Below are 21,317 nucleotides of genomic sequence, written 5' to 3'. Positions count from 1 at the left end.
GTGACAGCCGCCACAGAGCCCTCCACAACCAGACACACAACAGTTTGTGTATATCTAGCAAACATTAGAAAACAATCAAAATGACGCGCTTCTGGCGCTCTCGTTGCGTCTATCACTGTTTGGATCACAGACACCGCCTCTGTACGATACATCATCGTCCTATATGTATTTGTGTGAAGCTCACAAGTAATGCAGATGTGAGTACTGGCAGCAGCGCGCGCGCACTTAGCCGGCGCATGCGCAGCGGGACGGTTTGGTAGCGAGTGGATTTGTTACGACCGATATTAGATTTAAGCGCGATACTTTTAGGTAATGTTTGTTTGAACGCGCTAATCTCAGGAACTACTGATCCGATTTGAACAATTCTTTCGGTGTTAGATAGCCCATTTATCGAGGAAGGCTATAGGCTTTTTACCCGGGTTCGTGCAGAGGTTCCCACGGGATGCGGGTGAAACCGCTGGCAGAAGCTAGTGTCTTCATAAGTTGCACTTGCACTATAAGATGCTGAGGTTCATATGTGAAGAGAGTACCCAACGAGATAGCAAGCGAGCTACAAGGCGAAAACAAAACATTAAAATAAGAATTTTCGTAGCATATTATGTAGCTTGTTGCTACGGGGACTACGCAACAAATTCGTAGAGGCCCTATGCTACGCCCGGCCTACGCACGTAGCCCGCGCGTAGCACCACCTACGAAAATAGTGTAGTCGCTTTAAAGACCATTAAACTAATGAAAAGTGTTTTTATAAACTTTGGGCAAATCCAGAACGAAGTAGTCATGTTGTTATAATTGTTGTATATGTATATTATACGGTACTTACATTAACGAATTTCATACGTTTGTAAGTTGTTAAATATTTGGCTATTCTTTATTGTTTAATTTTTTTTTTTTTTCAAACGTATGAATATTTCATTTTTAAATATTCAATTTAAAAAAAAAACTTGTTTATAGTCATTATGAGTGATTATTTTTTGAGTATAATTTTCTTGAACTACTCTATTTTGTATTTCTATGATTTTTCTTGTATATCATGCGTTAAATAGTTTTGAAGCAAGCACAATAAACAATAAAGTGTGAGGGAAACTTACTGTAGTACTGTACTGAGTAAAAGCTTTATTTGCGAAGTCGTAGTAACTTCGCAATACGACTTGTAGGGCAAATTAGAGGGCTTCTGTAGCGACGAGGCGACCCTAACATCGCGGTGAAACACTTCGAGAGCAGTTCTAATGAATCGATACTAATGCCCTGACGACATCGTCGTGGGTAGCCGAGTAACAGTTGGACACAGCTGACTTTACTGCGCAGATATCATATACATGATGACTATAGCAAGGCGCAACGATTGCTACTTACATAAAATAAAGGATAATTTCACGTCTTCTGAACCTACAGCGAAGAGATAAGAGATCTCCTGGTGCCTCCCCCACCCCCTGGTCACCCCCCCTCCCCCGCCCCGCGTGGCAGCTGCAAGTGACGGCTCCCGGCGGATCTGGTGGAGGGCTATTTATACACGTTGTTATATTACAACAGTCGGTATTGTATCGCGATGTGATTCATATCCCCAGCGGTGCAGGAGCCTGCGCCCGCGACCTGCTGCCGCTGCTATAAATCTCTCCTTTATTGGTATTCTGAGAACCAGTCTAATAGCAATACGTCGAAATACACCTCATCTAAAATATCTGTTGTGTGTGTTGAGCAATGCACTAACTGTGTCTCACGAGCTCACTTGCTTTCTAGAGGAACTAAATATGTTATAATTTTACAAATTATTTATAATCGAAAAAAGTTTTCCGTAGCAATTGAACTTTTACATTGAATTGCAAAAAACAGCTATGCAGAAAACGTTTCGGAACACATAGTTGAAACCATTATTACGTATATTATACTACAAGTATAGAAAGCATCTAAAAGCTCCCCCGGTACTCCCCGGATATACATCCATCAATATATGTGACATGGAAGTGACATCACGAGTGCAGTACTGACGGCCACCACGCCACGCCACGCCACGGCGCGCGTCGCTCACCGCCACCGCACGCTCTACTTATACAAATAGCAATTACTAATGTCGATGACATGAAAATATTGTTCTACAACATTATAACGACATGTTTACTTGTTACCGTGATACCAATCAGCTCCCGCCACTGTTTCATGTGAACTGTTTAAATATAACGAGTTCCAGTCTAGTACCAGTCACAGAAGGGGACCATGACAGCTGTGCGGAGCCCGGCCAGCGGACAGGTAACCTCGTCCAGAGGGTAAAACATTAAATGTATAATGAGAGTACCAGCTTGTGCTGCTAACATTGCATTCGAGCATTCACAATATGTTGTAGGTATTCGTTCCCAATTTATATGTAGAATCCTTTGCACCAATGTTGGAAACATTAGCGACTTGGATATCGGAGTTAACAGGAAAAAAGAATGAAGAATTGCCTTCAACTAACTTTATTTAAACTGTTTGACCAAAGTTTTTTTATTGATTTAGGTAACTGGCGGAATTTTTAAACGTGGATATCGTATCCTTTAACTCTCCGTTGCTCGTTATACATTTGGTAAAAGTTTCACAAAAGACAATAGGCGGCGCACACGGCGGCGGCGCGACGCTCCATGCAAGCAGCGGCGCGACAATGAAGCGACATCCGCCGTAACAGTTATATATACGAGTGCAAAGAGTGACCAAACATGCACATTATAGATGTGCCTCTGTCACACAGCTTGTTCAATGATCAGGTCGGCTGTGCAGCCACGCGAGACTGCCATGTCGAACGATCTGATCACGGTTCCAACCGAAACAACTTTTTGGAACACTTTTTTTCATAATTTATTGGAGACAATTTGCTACTGTTTGATACAACTAAGCACTAGTAATTAATTAGTACACCAAAAGTCCCCAGCGACGCGACGTGGCGGTGGGGGAGAGGGGAGGGGGAGTCCACTCACAATTACTTTTGTGTAAAATGTTTGTTGTGCTTCTTAGGTAGGAATGTAATTATTTAAAACGATTTTGTCATGGTCATCAGTATCAAGTATAACCTTTCAACCTTTACGATATAAACAAAAAATGTTTTCCCTTTACATAAATACATATCTACACTAAATTAAGAGTGTCGAACCGAGTTTGTTATTTTACTCTTACAAATTCATGCTGATTGGTAGGACGACAGTTAAAGGGCACTTTATTTAAGTCTAAGTCCGCAGTAAGTGTCGTGCTAAGTAAATTTTGTAAAGAAACGTACTCAAATGAATGTGAGACGTGGCCGGAGTCCCCAATTCAGGGGGATCGCAGTAATAAAATCAGTGCGCGCGGCGCCCGCCAGCGCGGGGTCACGCCGCGCTCACCTCGCTCGTACAACAGTATCCTAATGCTGACTAGGTACTCTCCACGTACAAATTCTTTGAAAAGATTACCAAACATCGGAATATTTCTCATCATCTCCCGAGCCCTTTTCCCAGCTATGTTGGGGGCGGGGTCGGCTTCCAGTCTAACCGGATTCGGCTGAGTACCAGTGCTTTGGCCGGAATATGTTTCTACAAATCTTAATATTTTGTCAATAGTCTTGCTCCGTGAGACAAAATTTCAGGCTAATCTATTTACAGGAAAATATTTTTTTAAAAATTGTATTATCATTGGTCATTGTAGGTAAACGTTGATTCCACTTTGAAAAGCAGCTAGCCACTATTCATTACCTTCCAATGAAAGTTACAACTGTAAGTAGATAAGTAAAAGTCAAAATAATGTAATGTCCGCCCCCACATTACGTAGTAACTATTTAGTAACCTGTGACCCAGGTTCTCGCTTAATTTATTTTACTTGAATCGTTTCAACCACTTTCCGAGCAATCGTAACGACATAACATTTAAGTAAAAAGTTTTTTGTAGAAGTTTCCCGCGATTTCATGCGTCCCGAGTCCCGAGGGAACCAGTGCGCGCAACCGGATGAAAAGCCTTAACCGCTTTATCGCTCCCTTTTATCCCCACACCGAACATCTCTGGCAGGTAGCTGTGCCACGGAAGCGGATCAGGAACATTACATGCGCATTAACGTTAGGTATTAGTAAATATAGTGATAGTCGGATAGCAAGGGAAACAAAATCCACAATCACGAACGAAATTTTTAATGTCACTCAAAAGCAACTGAATGGATTTTAATTTCACTTGATAGTATAGCTTCTAGATTAATGCTCAATCCTTCTCCGTGTGAGAGGAGGCCTGTGCCCAGCAGTGGGACGATAAAAAGGCTGTAACAGTAACAGTAGTATAGCTTCTATATAACAGAATAACTAGTCCTTATCTTCCACGTTTTTTCCACGAGGAAGAAGTAGTTCCACGACGCGGGTGAAACCGTATACAGAAGCTAATACGTGATGGTCAAATATTATATGATTGTCGTTTCCCGCGTTTCACATGCATCCCAAGCACATTAATAGTCTGAACGGAGACCAAGGTGCGAACTAACTAGGTTGGTGATATCAATAGAATACACAAGGACTCTTATCTATCTTTAAGATACTATAAGTACCCATCAACTTATTAACTATAAGTAGGATGACCTGTATTTTGCTACACAATCAGGATTTAATTACGATGTATTACTATAAAAAGGTACTATAACTTTACTCGACGTTCAGGCCGAATTGCGGCGACTGTGGTCACTCGTGGTCAAGTTTAAACTCCTTTAACTTACACAAAGCTTCTTTCTAGTCCTTAATAAAGCTCGTCGTATATTCCACACTAGAACCAGTATAGCAGACACAGCTGTGGTGTGTGGCAGACCACAATTTTTATTACCATCTTAAAGTTACTGCTGGGTAAAGGCTCCTTCTCGTGTGGCGAAGATGCGAGCACTGATCGGAGGACTGATGATTGTACATAACTTCTTTAGTCATGGTACCTATCGCTTGTTCATAGTACGGTGATTTCTAAAATTGACTCAAAAAATCATTCGCCTATGTCGAATCCGGACACATCTATACCGGATGCAAGCGCGTAAGCCACTCAGCCACCGCGACTGCTTGCAAGTAGATTGGTATCTGGCTTTTGAACACAAATGTTCTTTATTAGTCTGACCTTTTTCGACCTGTGTTCTTATTTAATGCTTTAATTTGATTTAATGTCTGGAAAATTGATCGAAATTGAAAACGCACAAGGATTAGGTAAGCTGCTGTTGCGATTGTTGAAGTAAGTCTAAATTGGAACGCGGAACATATTAAATTATGATTTTATGCACCGGTTTGTTGTTCACTGGTCTCACTGAATTTAATCTACAGGTTCCGTATTGAGTGAATTCCACATGGTACGTACCTGTACCGGCGGCACTGGGCAGGTGTGCTGGCCGGCAGCAGCCGCGTGACGCACGGAGGGAGTGCCGGCAGCGACACTGCGCGGCGAGGGCACGTGGCGCGGCCGGTGCGGCGCGGAGCTTGCGGCGGCCCGTCGGCTGCCGCGCGCGCCTCGCACTGCCGCCGCCCTCGCCGTATCGACGCCCGCCGCCGCCCTCCGCCCGCCTTACCGTGCCGCCGTCCACACTCCTCCAGCGATCAAATAACAATATATTATCATTTTATTATTCCTTTCCGCACTCGAAACATGTTCAAGAGCTTCATTATATCTATAACCATGACCATAACCATATAGCCGACTCAATAATCAACTTAACTTGTATTTAATGTAGTCACAGCTCAATATCACAGTTTGTATATATGTAAGTTACGGGTCAACGAGTTTATGCTGAATTACAAACTCACTTACAAAAGTCGTAGCAAGAAGTTTTAAATAAATAGGTACAACTCTCGCATACAATTATCCCAGTTTATCACTTGTTAAGCGACTTTGTTTGATTTTCATTCAGATATTATGATTAGGATGTCGGTGCTACTGGCTGACGGATTGCAGGAGATAGTGGGAGGTCGACGAGCAGGAACGGGAAGGCGACCAGATAGTCGGCTGCTTCCTCTGAGGAAGCGAGCGCGCGCCCAATCCAGGTCACCCCCAATCATTGCCATCAGCCTCCATTCACATAACATATTGACAATAACATGAACAGTAAAGTTGAATGGTAGAGGAAGCCTAACTATATGTTCAATATGGTGCTTCCAGAGAGTGCGGGAGCGGGCGCGGCCGCGGCGCGCTATATGATGATGTATAAAACTCGTTCCTCCTCGACAAACGCCTCGTGAATATTTCACCGTTCTCTTATATTTGTCAGAATTATTTCATCTTGAATTTTTACATAATGAATGTACATACCCCAATTTTCCTACTGGTGTATAAAAGACAGAGGACACTATTCATCGTCCATCTTAATTTACTACTCTTTCATCTCTTACACTTAGCTTTGTGTTTCCTAGCCTCCTTACTATAAACAAACATACATACAGGTCAAACTGAAAACCTCCTTTTTAGAGCTGCCAGCAGCGGAGAAGTCAATAAAAATAGAACTTCATTAAAATCCTGCTGCTGTTTTAAAACTACTAGCTACCCGACTTACCGGGAGTTGCACAAAGTTCCATTCAAGTTAAAGCTTCATTAAATCTATTGCTGACACTTTTTATCTTGTTGACAAATAAAGAGTCAGCAATAGATTTAAAGAAGCTTTAATTGTAATGGAGCTTTGTGCAACTGACGGTTATAATCCCGCACCTTGATAAGAAATAGTCTATAAGTAGCCTTCTTCGATAAATGGACACAAGAAAGATTTTTTCGGATGGAAGAAGTAGTTCTTGAGTTTATTGGATGTACGCGGTGACACCCCGTGCGTCTGCTGACACTATTGCCTTCTATACCTAACACAAGCTTGAATACTTGCCTTGCTCTGCGTACCTGGGTGATCGAACTCAGCTTGCTTTTGGTTTTATCAGGCTACTATAGCCGTTTCCGAGATTCAGGTTATAAAAAGTGTTGCTCGTTTTTTCAAGTGTGTACGAAGTACTTAGATATGTTAGAGTGAAAGATGGATAATTGTGCAGGTGTTGGGGCACTTTGGCCAGCAGAATGCCGCGTTGGGGGGCTTACCGACAAGCTAGGTAGGTACAATGTTTGCCACTGACATCACTCGTCAAGATAGGATGATGTTAGGCTTGTCCTAAACCGAATATAACAGTTGTTAAAGCATTCCAATTGTTTCATACCAACATGCTCAATACTTTTGATACTACTGATATACATAGTTAGGTAGAATCCCGCCTTGAAAATAGACAATTTGTGACTTTTTAGAATGATAGTAGTATTTTACAATGGGGTTTTGTTATAAGTCCGTCTGAGCCTCAATAAACTCCCATCGACCATCCGCGATATAGACTTCCAATCGTGTCTGGAACAAAATAAAATGCTCCGATAAGAACGACAGGTGAACGTAGACATTGTTACGATACTATACCAATACTATATATGACGTGTCAATTTGATAAAGTGAGGACGTCACACCGGCCGCGCCGTCCTTCGCCGCAATCAAATAATTTTCCATCGTTACGTTAGGTACGCCTGGACGCATCAGTGAGACAAGCATTCTAGCCTGATAATCTCCTTGCTAGCGTCCAAATAATTAAACATATCATTATATAAATGAAATATTTGAAGAGTATTTTTCCACAAGATGTTACCCTTCTGTTTCATCATCCTCCGAGTCTTTTTCCCAACTATGTTGGGGTCGGCTTCCAGTCTAACCGGATGTAGCTGAGTACCAGTGCTTTACAAGGAGCGACTGCCCTATCTGACCTCCCCAACCCAGTTACCCGGGCAACCCAATACCCCTTGGTAACTGCCCCCGTAACGACTGCCAAGGATATTCAATGACAGCCGGGACCTACAGTTTAACGTGCCATCCGAAACACAGTCGTTGATGTCTAAGATATTCTTAGAAAGTAGATACAAACTTAGAAAAGTTGCTTGCCTGAACTGGAATCGAACCCACGCCCTCATACTTGTGAGGTTGGTTCTTTGCCCACTTGGCCACCACGATTTTTACCCTTCTGTTTAGCTATTTCTTTTAGGCCTGAATACTTGCTATTAGTAATTATTCGTTGCCCAAAAAATGTTTAGAGCCAAATTGGAATAAGAAGTCGTCCAAGGTAGCAAACTGTCGTGTTAACAAAATGTCCGGATAACTAGTATACATAGAAAGCAGATGTTATCGTGCGGGTAGCGGTGCAGGCGGCGCGTGCCGGCGCGCGGTGCAGCGCTCCGCTGACCTACTTCGCGACGGTAATCGTATCACGTGAAAAAGCTCGCGTGTGGCGGCCGTCGACCCGCGCGCCGCCCGCGCCCCCTCCGGACCCGCCGCGCACCGAGCCCTTCCTGGCCGGCGAGTGGCCTCCACCCTTTCCTTATCCTCTTATCACTGCTTATCTTCTAAACTATTCATCAAGTATCTACTGTAGCGATGGAGATGGATTCTCGGAGCATACACTGAAGGCTTCGAAGGTACCGAGCCGCTCGCTCAATATTAGTGCCTGCTTGTCTTATGATATTTTCCAACATTTACGATGTTTGTCTGTGAAGCCACAGAACATTCAAAAAGCTTTTTGGATTCGCAGAATGTATATCTTGACTAGAAAGCAACGAGGCGAAGCGACGTCGCGTCCCTAAGTTTTACCTTAAAGCTACACAACATCACGTGCCACTAGGGTGGAACGCCTTGTTAAGCACCTGACTCTACCTAAGCATCACTCCCTCATAAAACGAAACTTTTAATATGCAGATAGGTACATCTAGATTTAAGACGCCGTCATGTTTGTTTCATCATCTGCCTAGCCTTTACCAACTATGTTGGAACCGGCTTCCAGTCTAACCAGCTGCAGTGGAGTGCCAGTGTTAAACATGGAGCGACTGCCTCCTAAACCCGTGCCTTCCGAAACACGTAACTCTTCATGGTCTCAAATCTAAGGACCGACGTGTCAAACGTTGACTAACCGTATCATCGATCAATGGCGCGGCTTTGACTTTAGCGATTTTTGTGTCCGCTTCATATTTTGGACGCCACACACTAGAACACTGCCAAATGCAAGTCGAACCTAATTGGTAACTAACAATATCATATAGAAAAACCAATACTTTCATACTTCTATATCATCATATTCATCTTAGATGAATCATCTATACCGATAATATGCTGCGCAATGCCGTAACCTTCCAGTGTGCCATGGAATTGAGGTAAGAAGAAAACATAAATAAGAGACAATAAAGAGATGATAAGAAAATATTGTACAACGCAGTTGACAACATACATAATAACTAATAGTATTAATCTGTCTGTCTAGTGTTAGGTAAGTATTTCTATACACTGCTCACGATTACGAGCAGTCTTTGTAGTACTCCGTCTGTGCTACTGAACTACTACTGTTCATCACAACAGTTATTATTGCGTGCAGATATTCGCTAGATACCTTTTCATATGTTCAGTAACGCTTGAAACGGAACCTTCCCAGAATATTGAGTTCACAACACAATTCCGTTTTTATGGATTATTATTTTGATGTATGAGCTGACTAGCAGCCGCCGTGATGATGCTGCTGCGTATTAACATACTTTACGAACACACGAGTCGTGTGCGTGTTGGCGAAAAGTAAACACGTGACGTCGCTATAATAAACAACGCCAAACTACTAAACATATTGTGGATGATTTATTCGGGAGCAGAGTTGCCAGCAACAGCTTGAGTGGCGCGGCGCGGCGTGGTGGCTGCTCGCGATGTCATCACTCGGCACACAGTAACCCGAGCGCTTGTTATGCGCCGTAAAGTTTACGTGGTAGCAGGCCTCTGTCACTCGACGTACTTGCGCGCGATAAATGCCTACCGCTCGCTGGGTTACCGGTAGCCCCACGCGGCACAGGGCTTTCGACAGCCGCTCGCGACGCGCGCGTTTTATGTTTATTATTTTTATTTGTGAACATTATTGTCTATGTTTTATTTGGTTTTTAAAATTATCTAATAAACTGAGGAACTATTTTGATTTGTGTAGGTGTATATGTGACTATTTTAGGAAAATATAAAGGTTTCCTATTATATATGTATAGGCATTTAGAAATATTTTATACCTATGTATGAATATACATTGGGTATTTTTTTAAGTAAAAATACTTATCTTCTTTGTAATTTTAAAAATAAGCGACTTACTTTAGATACTTAAATTATAGATACTTATACCTTATACTTAGTTGTACATGCAATGATTACCGAGTTTTGTAGCTAAAAATATTTCGAGTATAAGTAGGTATAGTTCTCGTCCAACTAAATGGTGGCTTGGAACATTGCATATATCGCTGCGCAGATACCAATTTTGGGTAAGTAGGGATGTATTAGCGGTCAGCGGTGTTGTGCCAGGGGTAATAGGTAAGTATAGAATACTTGCGTGTTCTGTGCTCGAAAAGTAGTTGGGCACCTCCATTGACATTCGGGAAGACAGTTACAAATAAGCGTAACTTTGTTCCCTATTTAATTGTAAGAGGCAACCCTACGCTCGCTGTCGGCACGGTCGCGGTCACTGAACTGTACGCTATCGCATTGAAATAACAATCGAGCGCTGGAGTTTTTAAGGTTCATTTTCTAACGCAGCTATGAATTTGTAGGTAGTTTGGGAACTTGTAGGTGCTTATAACAGTAGGTATGGACTTTTTTGTATGGAGTGATTTATCTGTTACGTAGTAACTATTATATAATCTGTGGTGGTAGTTACTTCGCTTTGATTTTTGCCCCTTCCCCTGTATCCGGCCGGAGGTCCGAGCAGGCACTCCACCCGGGCTTCTGTCCGCGGGGCTCTGCAGTCGCCTACTTGAACACGCGAGCAAGTGTTAAGTTAAAACTCGCCGAGAGCAGTAACACGTGCTGTCCCGACCCTCGGCAGCGCCCTAATCACTCAAACCTTTACGGAATTCATTTTATTATACGTGGAAATTATAGAGCTAACCCTTCAGATGTTTATGACATTTCTTGATTTTTAACTTGATAAAATATTGTATCATTAAACAATAGTCCACGGAAAATTATTATTTATCGTGTCAACGACGCGACCACATCGCGTTCGTCTTTACTCATTTTATTTATGATACCTGTAATACCTACTACCATACGTACGAGTATTTTTAGATACCTATTTGTACACAAATCACACAATTGCATATACATTCTGTTGACAAAAAAAACGAGCACTTATTGCACTTGATTAAAACATAGTAAAATCAAGATTCCTGAAAAGGACTTGTTGGGTTTGCTAACTGGTAATGCAGTTTAATCATATATATTGTATGTCTCTACCAGACCTCGGGACTGTAGAGTCCCGGATTTTTGGGAGGCGAACGTGGGGCCGAAGCCGCTGAAGCTCTTTTGAGACAACTTTAATGAAATGGTGACACAAAACCGACGATTATCCCTGTATAATTATATATTATGATTAATGTATTTTTCTGAAAACTAAGCGCATTTGGTAAAAAATCGCCTGGACTTTTTTCGCGTATTCTGTTAATTAATGTCAATTTTCAGAAGTTCGTTATTGCGAATGACACTGTTCTGCTATTGTACTCAAGAGTTTAAAATGTGCTTTTGTCATAAATAAACAGGGTTTAGAGAAGTAGGCTTTCGACCAAGAATAAAATTAGTTCTACACAAGGTTAAACCATTCAAAATTCTAAAACTAGATTAGTCGCTAGTCACATATTTCAGTCACTAAAACCTTTTTAAAATATGTACATACAGGCTTTAAAACTGATTTGTTTAAAACCACGTTTCTTGGAGGTATGGTCTGACCAGTAGATACATATACATACATATGGGTCTGTCTGACCGATTTGTAGTGCAGATGACAGTCCTGTCAGTTACTAAAAAAAATAAAAAATGCAATTTTCCCGCATTTTCTTTCCTGCATTTTCCCTTGAAAATTGGCAGCTGTCAACTGCACAGTAGAATCGGTAGCCAGTACCCCTTATCCCATCTTAAACCCGCTTTTTTGCAAAAATGAAAAAAAATTTATGTAAAGACATTTGTCTTTACATAAAAATTTCAATTTCGCCATAAAAGTCAAGTATTTAGGCTCGCTAGGGTACAACAGCACGTATTCTCATCCAGTACAAAACCATTCTTAATCAACTGACTACTAATGACTTTGATCTGCGGGTTTTATTAGTTTAGTTATTCTGTCCGCTTCTGAATTGTTCAGTTGCGCTGTACGCATAGTATATAGGTAATACCTATATGTGGATGCACCATTAACTTACTTTTTAACAATATGTCACAAGCATGTCACAAGGCAGTAAGAAGGTGTCAAACTATAGACGTCATCCGGAGCTTCAGCCTTCAGAACAATGTGCAAATAACAGCAGTAGTGGTGGCGAGGCGTAGTGCGGCCGCCGCCGGGCATGGGGCGCTCGCGCGGCGCTGACGGGGACGCCGGGGCCGCGGCCGTGCTCGCCGTGTTCCGCGTGCTCATCCTCTACTCGTGCATCCTGTTCGTGCACTCGCTGCTGTACTGGGGCCGGCGCCACATGCGCGCGCGCGCCGCCGCCCGCGCCGCCCGGGCCCCGCGCTAGCCGCATGGCGCGGGTCGTCACCGTGCCCGACCCTAAGTTCACGCAAACCTTGCTGCTGCACTCGGCGTGGCTCGTCTTCCTGTACATGCTGATGCTGACCCTGTTCGAACTAATAGAACTGCTGCGGCCCAAGCCGCGTGCTGCGTGCTCCTGTGTACCGCAGCTCGCGGGCGCGCGCACGCGGCGGCACACCCGTTAGCAGACCTGACATCACTTGCACAGCCAACTGTGAACAATGTGCTGCCGAAAATAAAAGAAAATGCGTTTCATGTCCTGTTTTATACCTTCAAACAAATAAATAAAATTGGACTGTCTGTCTTTAATATTTGTACCGGTAACATGTGAACAGACGTTGTTCTCGTACGTGTCCGTTTAACAAAACCTTTGATTTATTTAATAACTTAATGTATTGTTGTTGTTATTATTTTTTAAATGTATGTCTCTACCAGACCTCGGGACTATAGAGTCCCGGATTTTTGGGAGGCGAACGTGGGGCCGAAGCCAACACGCTGAAGCCCTTTTGAGACAACTTTAATGAAATGGTGACACAAAACCGACGATTATCCCTGTATACACTATAGAAATGTACCCAAGGACAATCCCCGGTTCTGTGCTAAACTATTGCTAACTATGGATGAAAACTACTTGGGCTATTGTGATGGGATGCTAATGGACTAGGAATGGGGAAACTACGGGAACTATGGCACCTGCCGATGACAATGTATTAAATACATGTTAAAATGGCAGGTGGAGACTCGCCAACTCACTTACTGGGCCCCCGGGAATCAGTCACTGAAAAGCAACAAGAGGGCAACAGGGACATGAGCGGCTGAGAAGGGTGAGGATACCTCGGCGGACTTTAAACGCAGATCACGCGCTCCCTGTGGGTCCAGCATCACCGGCCCACTCGCCACTTACCACGAGGCACCTACCCTCCGAGCAGGACTAACCTTGCTCTAGCGACTCCACTCTGACCGGCCGATGAAGGCAAGCCAAGAGGCGGGAGACCTATCCCCCGTCATGCTTCACTCCGGCAAGCCGGAGATGGGGGACAGTATACTCTCCCTGGAGCACTCGGATATATAGCCCCGCGGGGTCGCTACTCCCCGTCATCCGCCTCAGATGCCCTGCGGGGCTTTGTTATTATTATTATTATGCGCGATCGCTGCCAATTAGGACGACGCCTTCCACAGCCGTCCGTGCCAGCCGTCCAGTCGACTGACTGGTGGATGTGTAACTACCACAAACTAGCAACTGGTAGGTATATGAAATGCCTCACTTGGAGATGGTCATTATGCATCAGGTGCTCACGCCTGCCCAGCTGAGTGGGTATGGGCAATTTCCCCCAAAACGTAGGGGAGGCCTTGGTACAGCAATGAACGTTTTAAGCTGAGCAAGTTCCAATTGGTTGACTTAAATATGTATGTCGGAAGTTGAGATAACATGAAATGTAAGAAAACATGCCTGTAGTTCTGTGCCTACGTCCGGCGACTGGTGTTGCGTAGTTTCGCGACTGAACTGGGTGAGGAGGGGCGCGCGGGGTGCGCGGGGAGGACTAGTCTGTCAACACAGCACTGCTGTCACAGCACCGTGTATAATGATGGTATAATGTAATGAGCACCTGACAAAATAATTAATGTTTAATGTGACGACAAAAATACGTTGAGTATGTAAATCCATGCGATGGAACAATGATTTAGCGAGACAAGATCGACAGCGCGGTCGAGCAGGACGCGGCGATGTATTCGCTGGTGATGCTGGTGCTGGCGGCCACGGTGAGTGCATCCTGGCGAGCGCCCTGGCGGGTGCAGCTCCCGGCGAGCGCCCTGGCGGGTGCAGCTCCCGGCGGGCACCCTGGCGGGTGCAGCTCCCGGCGAGCGCCCTGGCGGGTGCAGCTCCCGGCGAGCGCCCTGGCAGGTGCAGCTCCGGTGTCTGCAGGCTTCATTGTGATCCATACGTTTGCGTTGCAGGTCAGTGGCGCGCTGTGCGGCGCAGACCCTCAAACTGTCGGTAAGTACTTTAAATTTTATCCAGTTCTTATGTTAGTCATTCATTATTTTACAATGACGGGGCCAACCTTAATATATTTTTCGCTTATAGAACTACATCTTCCTTGACAAACAACGCTGATATGGTTTACACATACCTATGCGTGCGCGAATAAGTTCCCTCGGTAAGCGGACGGTGGCGAAATCGGTAGAGAATGCTAGTATATATAGTGAACGAACACGAGTACCCCAGGGGTACAAGACATTGCATCTCGGGGAACATGCAACAATCAGTTATCCCGCAGAATCATTAAGATTCATTATACCAATTTTGTAGTTATCGAGCGTAGGTACGGGCCGCCAAACAGAACTTCTAACGGGAAATGGTTTGTATGTGGAAGATTTATGTATGGATTTACTGCGTGTGATATTCATTATTTTTTTATCCTACTGCGGTAAGATGTTATCTCCGGACGCGAGTGCACAAGTACAAGGATAAACCTAATAACAAATAATTTATATTTTTATGGATTGGTAAGCAACTCCCTGCGATTTAATAAAGCAAATTTTGGTGATAAATTTACGAAGTGCAGACATTGTTGACAGAGTTTAAGCTCGGCGGATACAAGATACAGGTGCCTCTGAACCGCGCCCTCCACGTGCCGCGCGTGCGGAGCGCGGAGACGCACTCGCCCGTGCCGCTGCTGGCCGAGCTGCTGGCGTCGGCGGCGCACTCGGCCACCGCGGCCCCCGACCACTCTCAGCACCCCAAGCTCCATCCTCCTCATAACTCGCTTCCTAAACCTAGTTCACCAAACCAACATGATCCAATACAACAACTGTTTTATCACCACCCTGAGCGACTAGCTCAAAACTATACCTCAAAGCAGCACAATTACCCTTCCGCCCCTCAGAATAACTTGCCAGTATCACAACTTCATTCCACAGGACTTCATTCGGCCACACAGCTTTCTCACAATTTTTATGATTCAAGATTGCTGAAAAATGATGTCCTACGTTCTTCTGATCCACTGTATCTAATGGTACATCATGAAAATAAATATCCAAACTATCCAGAACATCACACCCTGACCCATAAAAATTTAGAAACGGGCGAAAACTACAAACCGCATAAGCCTTCATATTCTCTAAATGTGGAAGCGGCGCACGCGGCTACCGCACCCCGCCTCGCCCCGCTGCCGCCGGCGCCGCCGCGCCAGCCGCCGCGCCAGCCGCTCGACAGCGTGCTGAGCGTGTCGGCGGACCCAGTGACGACAAATAGAATTTCATCTTCAAACAACTCCGGAGGTAATTTTAAAGTAATTGTTCCTAATCAATCACTAACGTCATTGACTTTTGCTAAATTTCTTTTGAATTTCTTTAAAAATTAAATTAATTTTTCCCATTTCTCAATTCAATTTCTAATACATAACATTTCCCTCAAAAAATCCTGTAGCAAAGTTATTGGTTTTGCGTTTTTTAATTATTGTTTTTTGTTTTTGCTCAGGCGTTATAAGCAGTGTGTTGAGTTTATTCTACTGTCCTTTTTATGTTAAACTAGTTTTAGAAGTGAAGACTTGTAATTGGCTGTCAGTTAGTCACACAATTAACTATTATATGTACTTAGCTGTAAGTCTTCCATACTCATAAATAAATAAATAAATAAATAAATGTGGATGTAACGTGGATGTACCTACTTATGGAGACCCAATTTTCATTTTCCAATAATATTAATTTCTGCATGGTCTGCATGGCAAAATTCTTCTTGCTGGTTGGCTTTGATTCAAAAAGTAGTCTCCTTCTTTTTGCCTAGTTCCCAATTTTCATTCGGTTCGGCGCAATAAATACGAATTTTAATAAATAAATTTCACTTGCATTCCAATCGGTCAACCGTCATACTTGAAATCACTCCCCTCTTATTCACTTTCTAGATACTACGTCGAGTACAGCACTCACAGCTACCGACTCTTCAGATGACACCACGTCGAGTGCAGCACTCACAGCTACCGAGGCTTCAGATGACACCACGTCGAGTGCAGCACTCACAGCTACCGACGCTTCAGATGACACCACGTCGAGTGCAGCACTCACAGCTACCGAGGCTTCAGATGACACCACGTCGAGTGCAGCACTCACAGCTACCGACTCTTCAGATGACACCACGTCGAGTGCAGCACTCACAGCTACCGAGGCTTCAGATGACACCACGTCGAGTGCAGCACTCACAGCTACCGAGGCTTCAGATGACACCACGTCGAGTGCAGCACTCACAGCTACCGAGGCTTCAGATGACACCACGTCGAGTGCAGCACTGACAGCTACCGAGGCTTCAGTTGACACCATGTCGAGTGCAGCACTCACAGCTACCGAGGCTTCAGATGACACCACGTCGAGTGCAGCACTCACAGCTACCGAGGCTTCAGATGACACCACGTCGAGTGCAGCTCTCACAGCTACCGAGGCTTCAGATGACACCACGTCGAGTGCAGCTCTCACAGCTACCGAGGCTTCAGATGACACCACGTCGAGTGCAGCACTCACAGCTACCGAGGCTTCAGATGACACCACGTCGAGTGCAGCACTGACAGCTACCGAGGCTTCAGATGACACCACGTCGAGTGCAGCACTCACAGCTACCGAGGCTTCAGATGACACCACTTCGGGTGCAGCACTGACCTCTACCGAGGCTTCAGATGACACCACGTCGAGTGCAGCACTCACAGCTACCGAGGCTTCAGATGACACCACTTCGGGTGCAGCACTGACCTCTACCGAGGCTTCAGATGACACCACGTCGAGTGCAGCACTCACAGCTACCGAGGCTTCAGATGACACCACGTCGAGTGCAGCACTGACAGCTACCGAGGCTTCAGATGACACCACGTCGAGTGCAGCACTCACAGCTACCGAGGCTTCAGATGACACCACGTCGAGTGCAGCTCTCACAGCTACCGAGGCTTCAGATGACACCACGTCGAGTGCAGCACTCACAGCTACCGAGGCTTCAGATGACACCACGTCGAGTGCAGCACTGACCTCTACCGAGGCTTCAGATGACACCACGTCGAGTGCAGCACTGACCTCTACCGAGGCTTCAGATGACACCACGTCGAGTGCAGCACTCACAGCTACCGACGCTTCAGATGACACCACGTCGAGTGCAGCACTCACAGCTACCGACGCTTCAGATGACACCACGTCGAGTGCAGCACTCACAGCTACCGACGCTTCAGATGACACCACGTCGAGTGCAGCACTCACAGCTACCGACGCTTCAGATGACACCACGTCGAGTGCAGCACTCACAGCTACCGAGGCTTCAGATGACACCACGTCGAGTGCAGCACTCACAGCTACCGAGGCTTCAGATGACACCACGTCGAGTGCAGCACTGACAGCTACCGAGGCTTCAGGTGACACCACGTCGAGTGCAGCACTCACAGCTACCGACGCTTCAGATGACACCACGTCGAGTGCAGCACTCACAGCTACCGACGCTTCAGATGACACCACGTCGAGTGCAGCACTCACAGCTACCGACGCTTCAGATGACACCACGTCGAGTGCAGCACTCACAGCTACCGAGGCTTCAGATGACACCATGTCGAGTGCAGCACTCACAGCTACCGACGCTTCAGATGACACCACGTCGAGTGCAGCACTCACAGCTACCGAGGCTTCAGATGACACCACGTCGAGTGCAGCACTCACCACTACAGACGCATTAAATGACACTGCCCTAGCCACCACAAACGCACTAATGGCATTATTATCCCCCACAATACTTCTATCTCCAGACACCCGTCAAACGCCAGTTCAGATTGGAACTCAAATTCAGTCAGCAACAACAGACGAAGAGGAAACAGCATCTCAACCTCCGAACATAACCAAGTCATCACAAGTTGTTGCAAGACCGGGCAAACTTACGGATGAAATTGTTCCCGCTGGCGATTTGACAGGTAATAATTTGGCTTATTTTTCTATGTTGTTTACTTTCATCCTGTAGTTGAGAACCTATTATGTTTTCTTTACGAGAACTAAATTGATTTATCTACCTATTCACTAAGAACACGCTACTGACACTTTAACTTACTACTAACTTCATACTGTACAGAGTCGAGTGTGAGGCGCGCCACGCGCCGCCCGAGGCTGCGCTCCTCGAGTCACAGGCGCCGCCCTCGCCGCCCTCGCCGCCCTCGCCGCCCTCGCCGCCCTCGCTGTTCGTATTCGTATTGTTTTTTTTTTTAAAATTAGCCTATGTTGTCGCACTGCTGGGCAAAGGCCTCCCCCATGGCCATCCATCTTTCCCTATCGCTCGCTATTTGTGGCCAGTCCTTGTGGAAGCTGTCTAAATCTTCTCTCCACCGTTTTCTTGGTCTTCCTCTTGGTCGCCTTCCATCATCAGGGATCCATTTTGTGGTGATGTTGGCCCACTTGTAAATTTGGACGACCCCTCTCCCTCGCTCCTTCGAACTTCCCTTCCATGATGTAATTGATGTACTCATTGTGACGTATGAGGTATTCCATCATTTCCCTCTACCGTTCTCTATGTCATGCAATAGTTTCCTCTTAACTCCCACACTTGTTTGTTTGTAACTTATTAGTTCTTCCAGCTAATTGTTTCCACCCTCCAGCACCATTCATATCTCAAAAGCTTCTAGTCAGCTATAATGTAATGCTAGCTAGTAGTAGGAGTAGTCGTTAGTACCTAGCAGTAGTTAACGTTGATCAGTGTGTTTTGTTGCGATGATGTTATCGTGTTGATAACTTTCTCAACTATCATTTCAGGTAGGCCGAGTCAATCTCGTTCTAAAGGAAAAATGAATCGCAGTAAGTAAGCTGGCGTAGTGCCTGTGTGCCACCGTGCGAGTCTTGCCTGATGAGCTCGGTGCGCGTGACGCACGCCCCACTGGAGAGGACTTCCCTGGAAGGATTCACTCTATATATCGAGACTTAAACCTGATACTATGTAATATAAAGGTACGCCACCTTTTTAATTTTTCCGACGCTTCGTTCGAATTGAATCTACCGTGGTCACTTGTGATGACCTATGACAGCTATCTATTAGCTAGGCAGACAACATGTACCTTTATATATAAGTAGTATCGCGTTTAAGTCCCGATGATTTATAAATATATATATGTACAAGTCGCGAATGTTTAAAACCTTTGTTACTCACTCTTATTCTGTTTTTTGAAGTATTGTTATAATATATTATTTTCACGGCCACCAAATAACTCACAGCGTAACACGACGCCGACACTTCGTGTGCATTAGTTTTAAGTAGTTTATATAAAATAAGTATGATTTAATGTTATAATATTTATGTATAGTGTTTTCTATGGGCCTTGATGCCTGATTTAAATAAATAAATAGGAGATGCGCGGCACATGTTATAGTGCACCAGCATTTGCGCAAACACAAGTGCACTCATTATTCCTTCACTGTCATAGCCCGATGGGCGGGCAATCCGGCACGACAGGAGAGAGACAGGACGCAACTGATGTCTACGTGCACTCTGATACGAGTGTATCAAACACCAACTTTCAGGCTCCAGGCTGCTTTGTGAAAGTTTCATAAACCCACATAGTGATTACAGCTCTTCCCGGGAATAGAACCCAAGACCTCGCGCACAGCAGTCGCGATAAGCAACATCTTGACCAACGAGGCAGTTTGTTGAGCTGTATTATTATAAAATAACCGGCCAAGTGTGAGTCGGACTCGCGCACGAAGGGCTCCGTACCATTATTGATAAAACGGACAAAAAAATCACTTTTGTTGTATAGTAGCCCCCCAAAATATTTATATGTGTTGTCATAGCGGCAACCAAAATACATCACCTGTGAAAATTTCAGCTCTCTCACTATCACGGTTCATGAGATACAGCCTGGTGACAGACGGACGGACGGACAGACGGATCGAAAACAGTAGGGTCCCGTTTTACCCTTTGGGTACGAAACCCTAATCATATTTGTAGGCTTTATTTAAAGCAGCGGTTAGCGGTTACAGGGCACTGTACTGTAGAGATGTAGTATTTAGATACTCTAGGTAGTCTAGGTACGTACTTAGTAGATTTGGAAACAATTTTTTTTTTAAGATACTTGGGCCTACCTTACCTAGTCACTAAAAATAAAAGTTAAAAAAAACACTTTTAGCAGGCAAAAATAATTCGGACATTTAGTTAGTTTGATGAAAGACAGCGTGTGGCGTTTTGTGCAAAAGAGTAAAGATATCATAAAGGCTCCATTATATCTATTTTCTGCGCAGCAATGGCGAACTTTGTCGAACCATATCTTTTTCACAAAACTAATTGGAATTGTCTTATTTAAAATAAAAACTATGTTTAAAAAGTTTTCTAATGGCTTATCGCACATCGTTATACGTTCCCAAGCAAACCTCCACTCACAGAGCTATTCAAATGTCACAGGAAGGAATATGGCTGGCCTACATCGCCAGCACAATACGGACATACAGCGCCAATGAGCTCGCACTCGTCCGCCACGCGCCTGCCACGCGTCCACCGCGCGTCATCCACGCGCACTCCGCACTCTACACAAGAGACACTAGAGAAATTGAACAATAAAAACATTGTGCTGAATTTGCCCACATGCTTTGATTACATTAATAACCACCAGTATTTTAGTAGTTCAAACGTAGTCGGTAGTCATGAGTAAAGAGTTGTCAAAATTACCTAACATCGACATGCAGGTGCAACAAATAAACTTAATTAAAAATAAAAACAATAATTTATTGGTAAAATTATTTATTTTACCTATATATTTTATGTGTTGCAAAAAATATAGGTACA

General features: G+C 44.6%; 1 protein-coding gene across 1 annotated transcript; it reads left to right on the top strand.

Annotated features, from left to right (window-relative positions):
• The first annotated feature begins 13,812 nt into the window (after positions 1-13,812).
• On the top strand, positions 13,813-21,107 carry LOC110382889 (nucleolar protein dao-5). Its single transcript, XM_064036619.1, has 7 exons — positions 13,813-14,296; positions 14,492-14,531; positions 15,116-15,817; positions 16,441-18,468; positions 18,624-18,728; positions 19,298-19,339; positions 20,937-21,107. Exons 1-7 carry the CDS (start codon positions 14,261-14,263, stop codon positions 20,990-20,992), a joined length of 3,009 nt encoding a protein of 1,002 aa, XP_063892689.1. The 5' UTR covers positions 13,813-14,260; the 3' UTR covers positions 20,993-21,107.
• Positions 21,108-21,317: the final 210 nt, after the last annotated feature.

The sequence above is a fragment of the Helicoverpa armigera genome, chromosome 10 (genome assembly GCF_030705265.1).
Source record: "Helicoverpa armigera isolate CAAS_96S chromosome 10, ASM3070526v1, whole genome shotgun sequence".
Taxonomy (NCBI): Eukaryota; Metazoa; Arthropoda; class Insecta; order Lepidoptera; family Noctuidae; genus Helicoverpa; species Helicoverpa armigera.
This window is presented reverse-complemented; position numbering and strand designations above follow the sequence as displayed.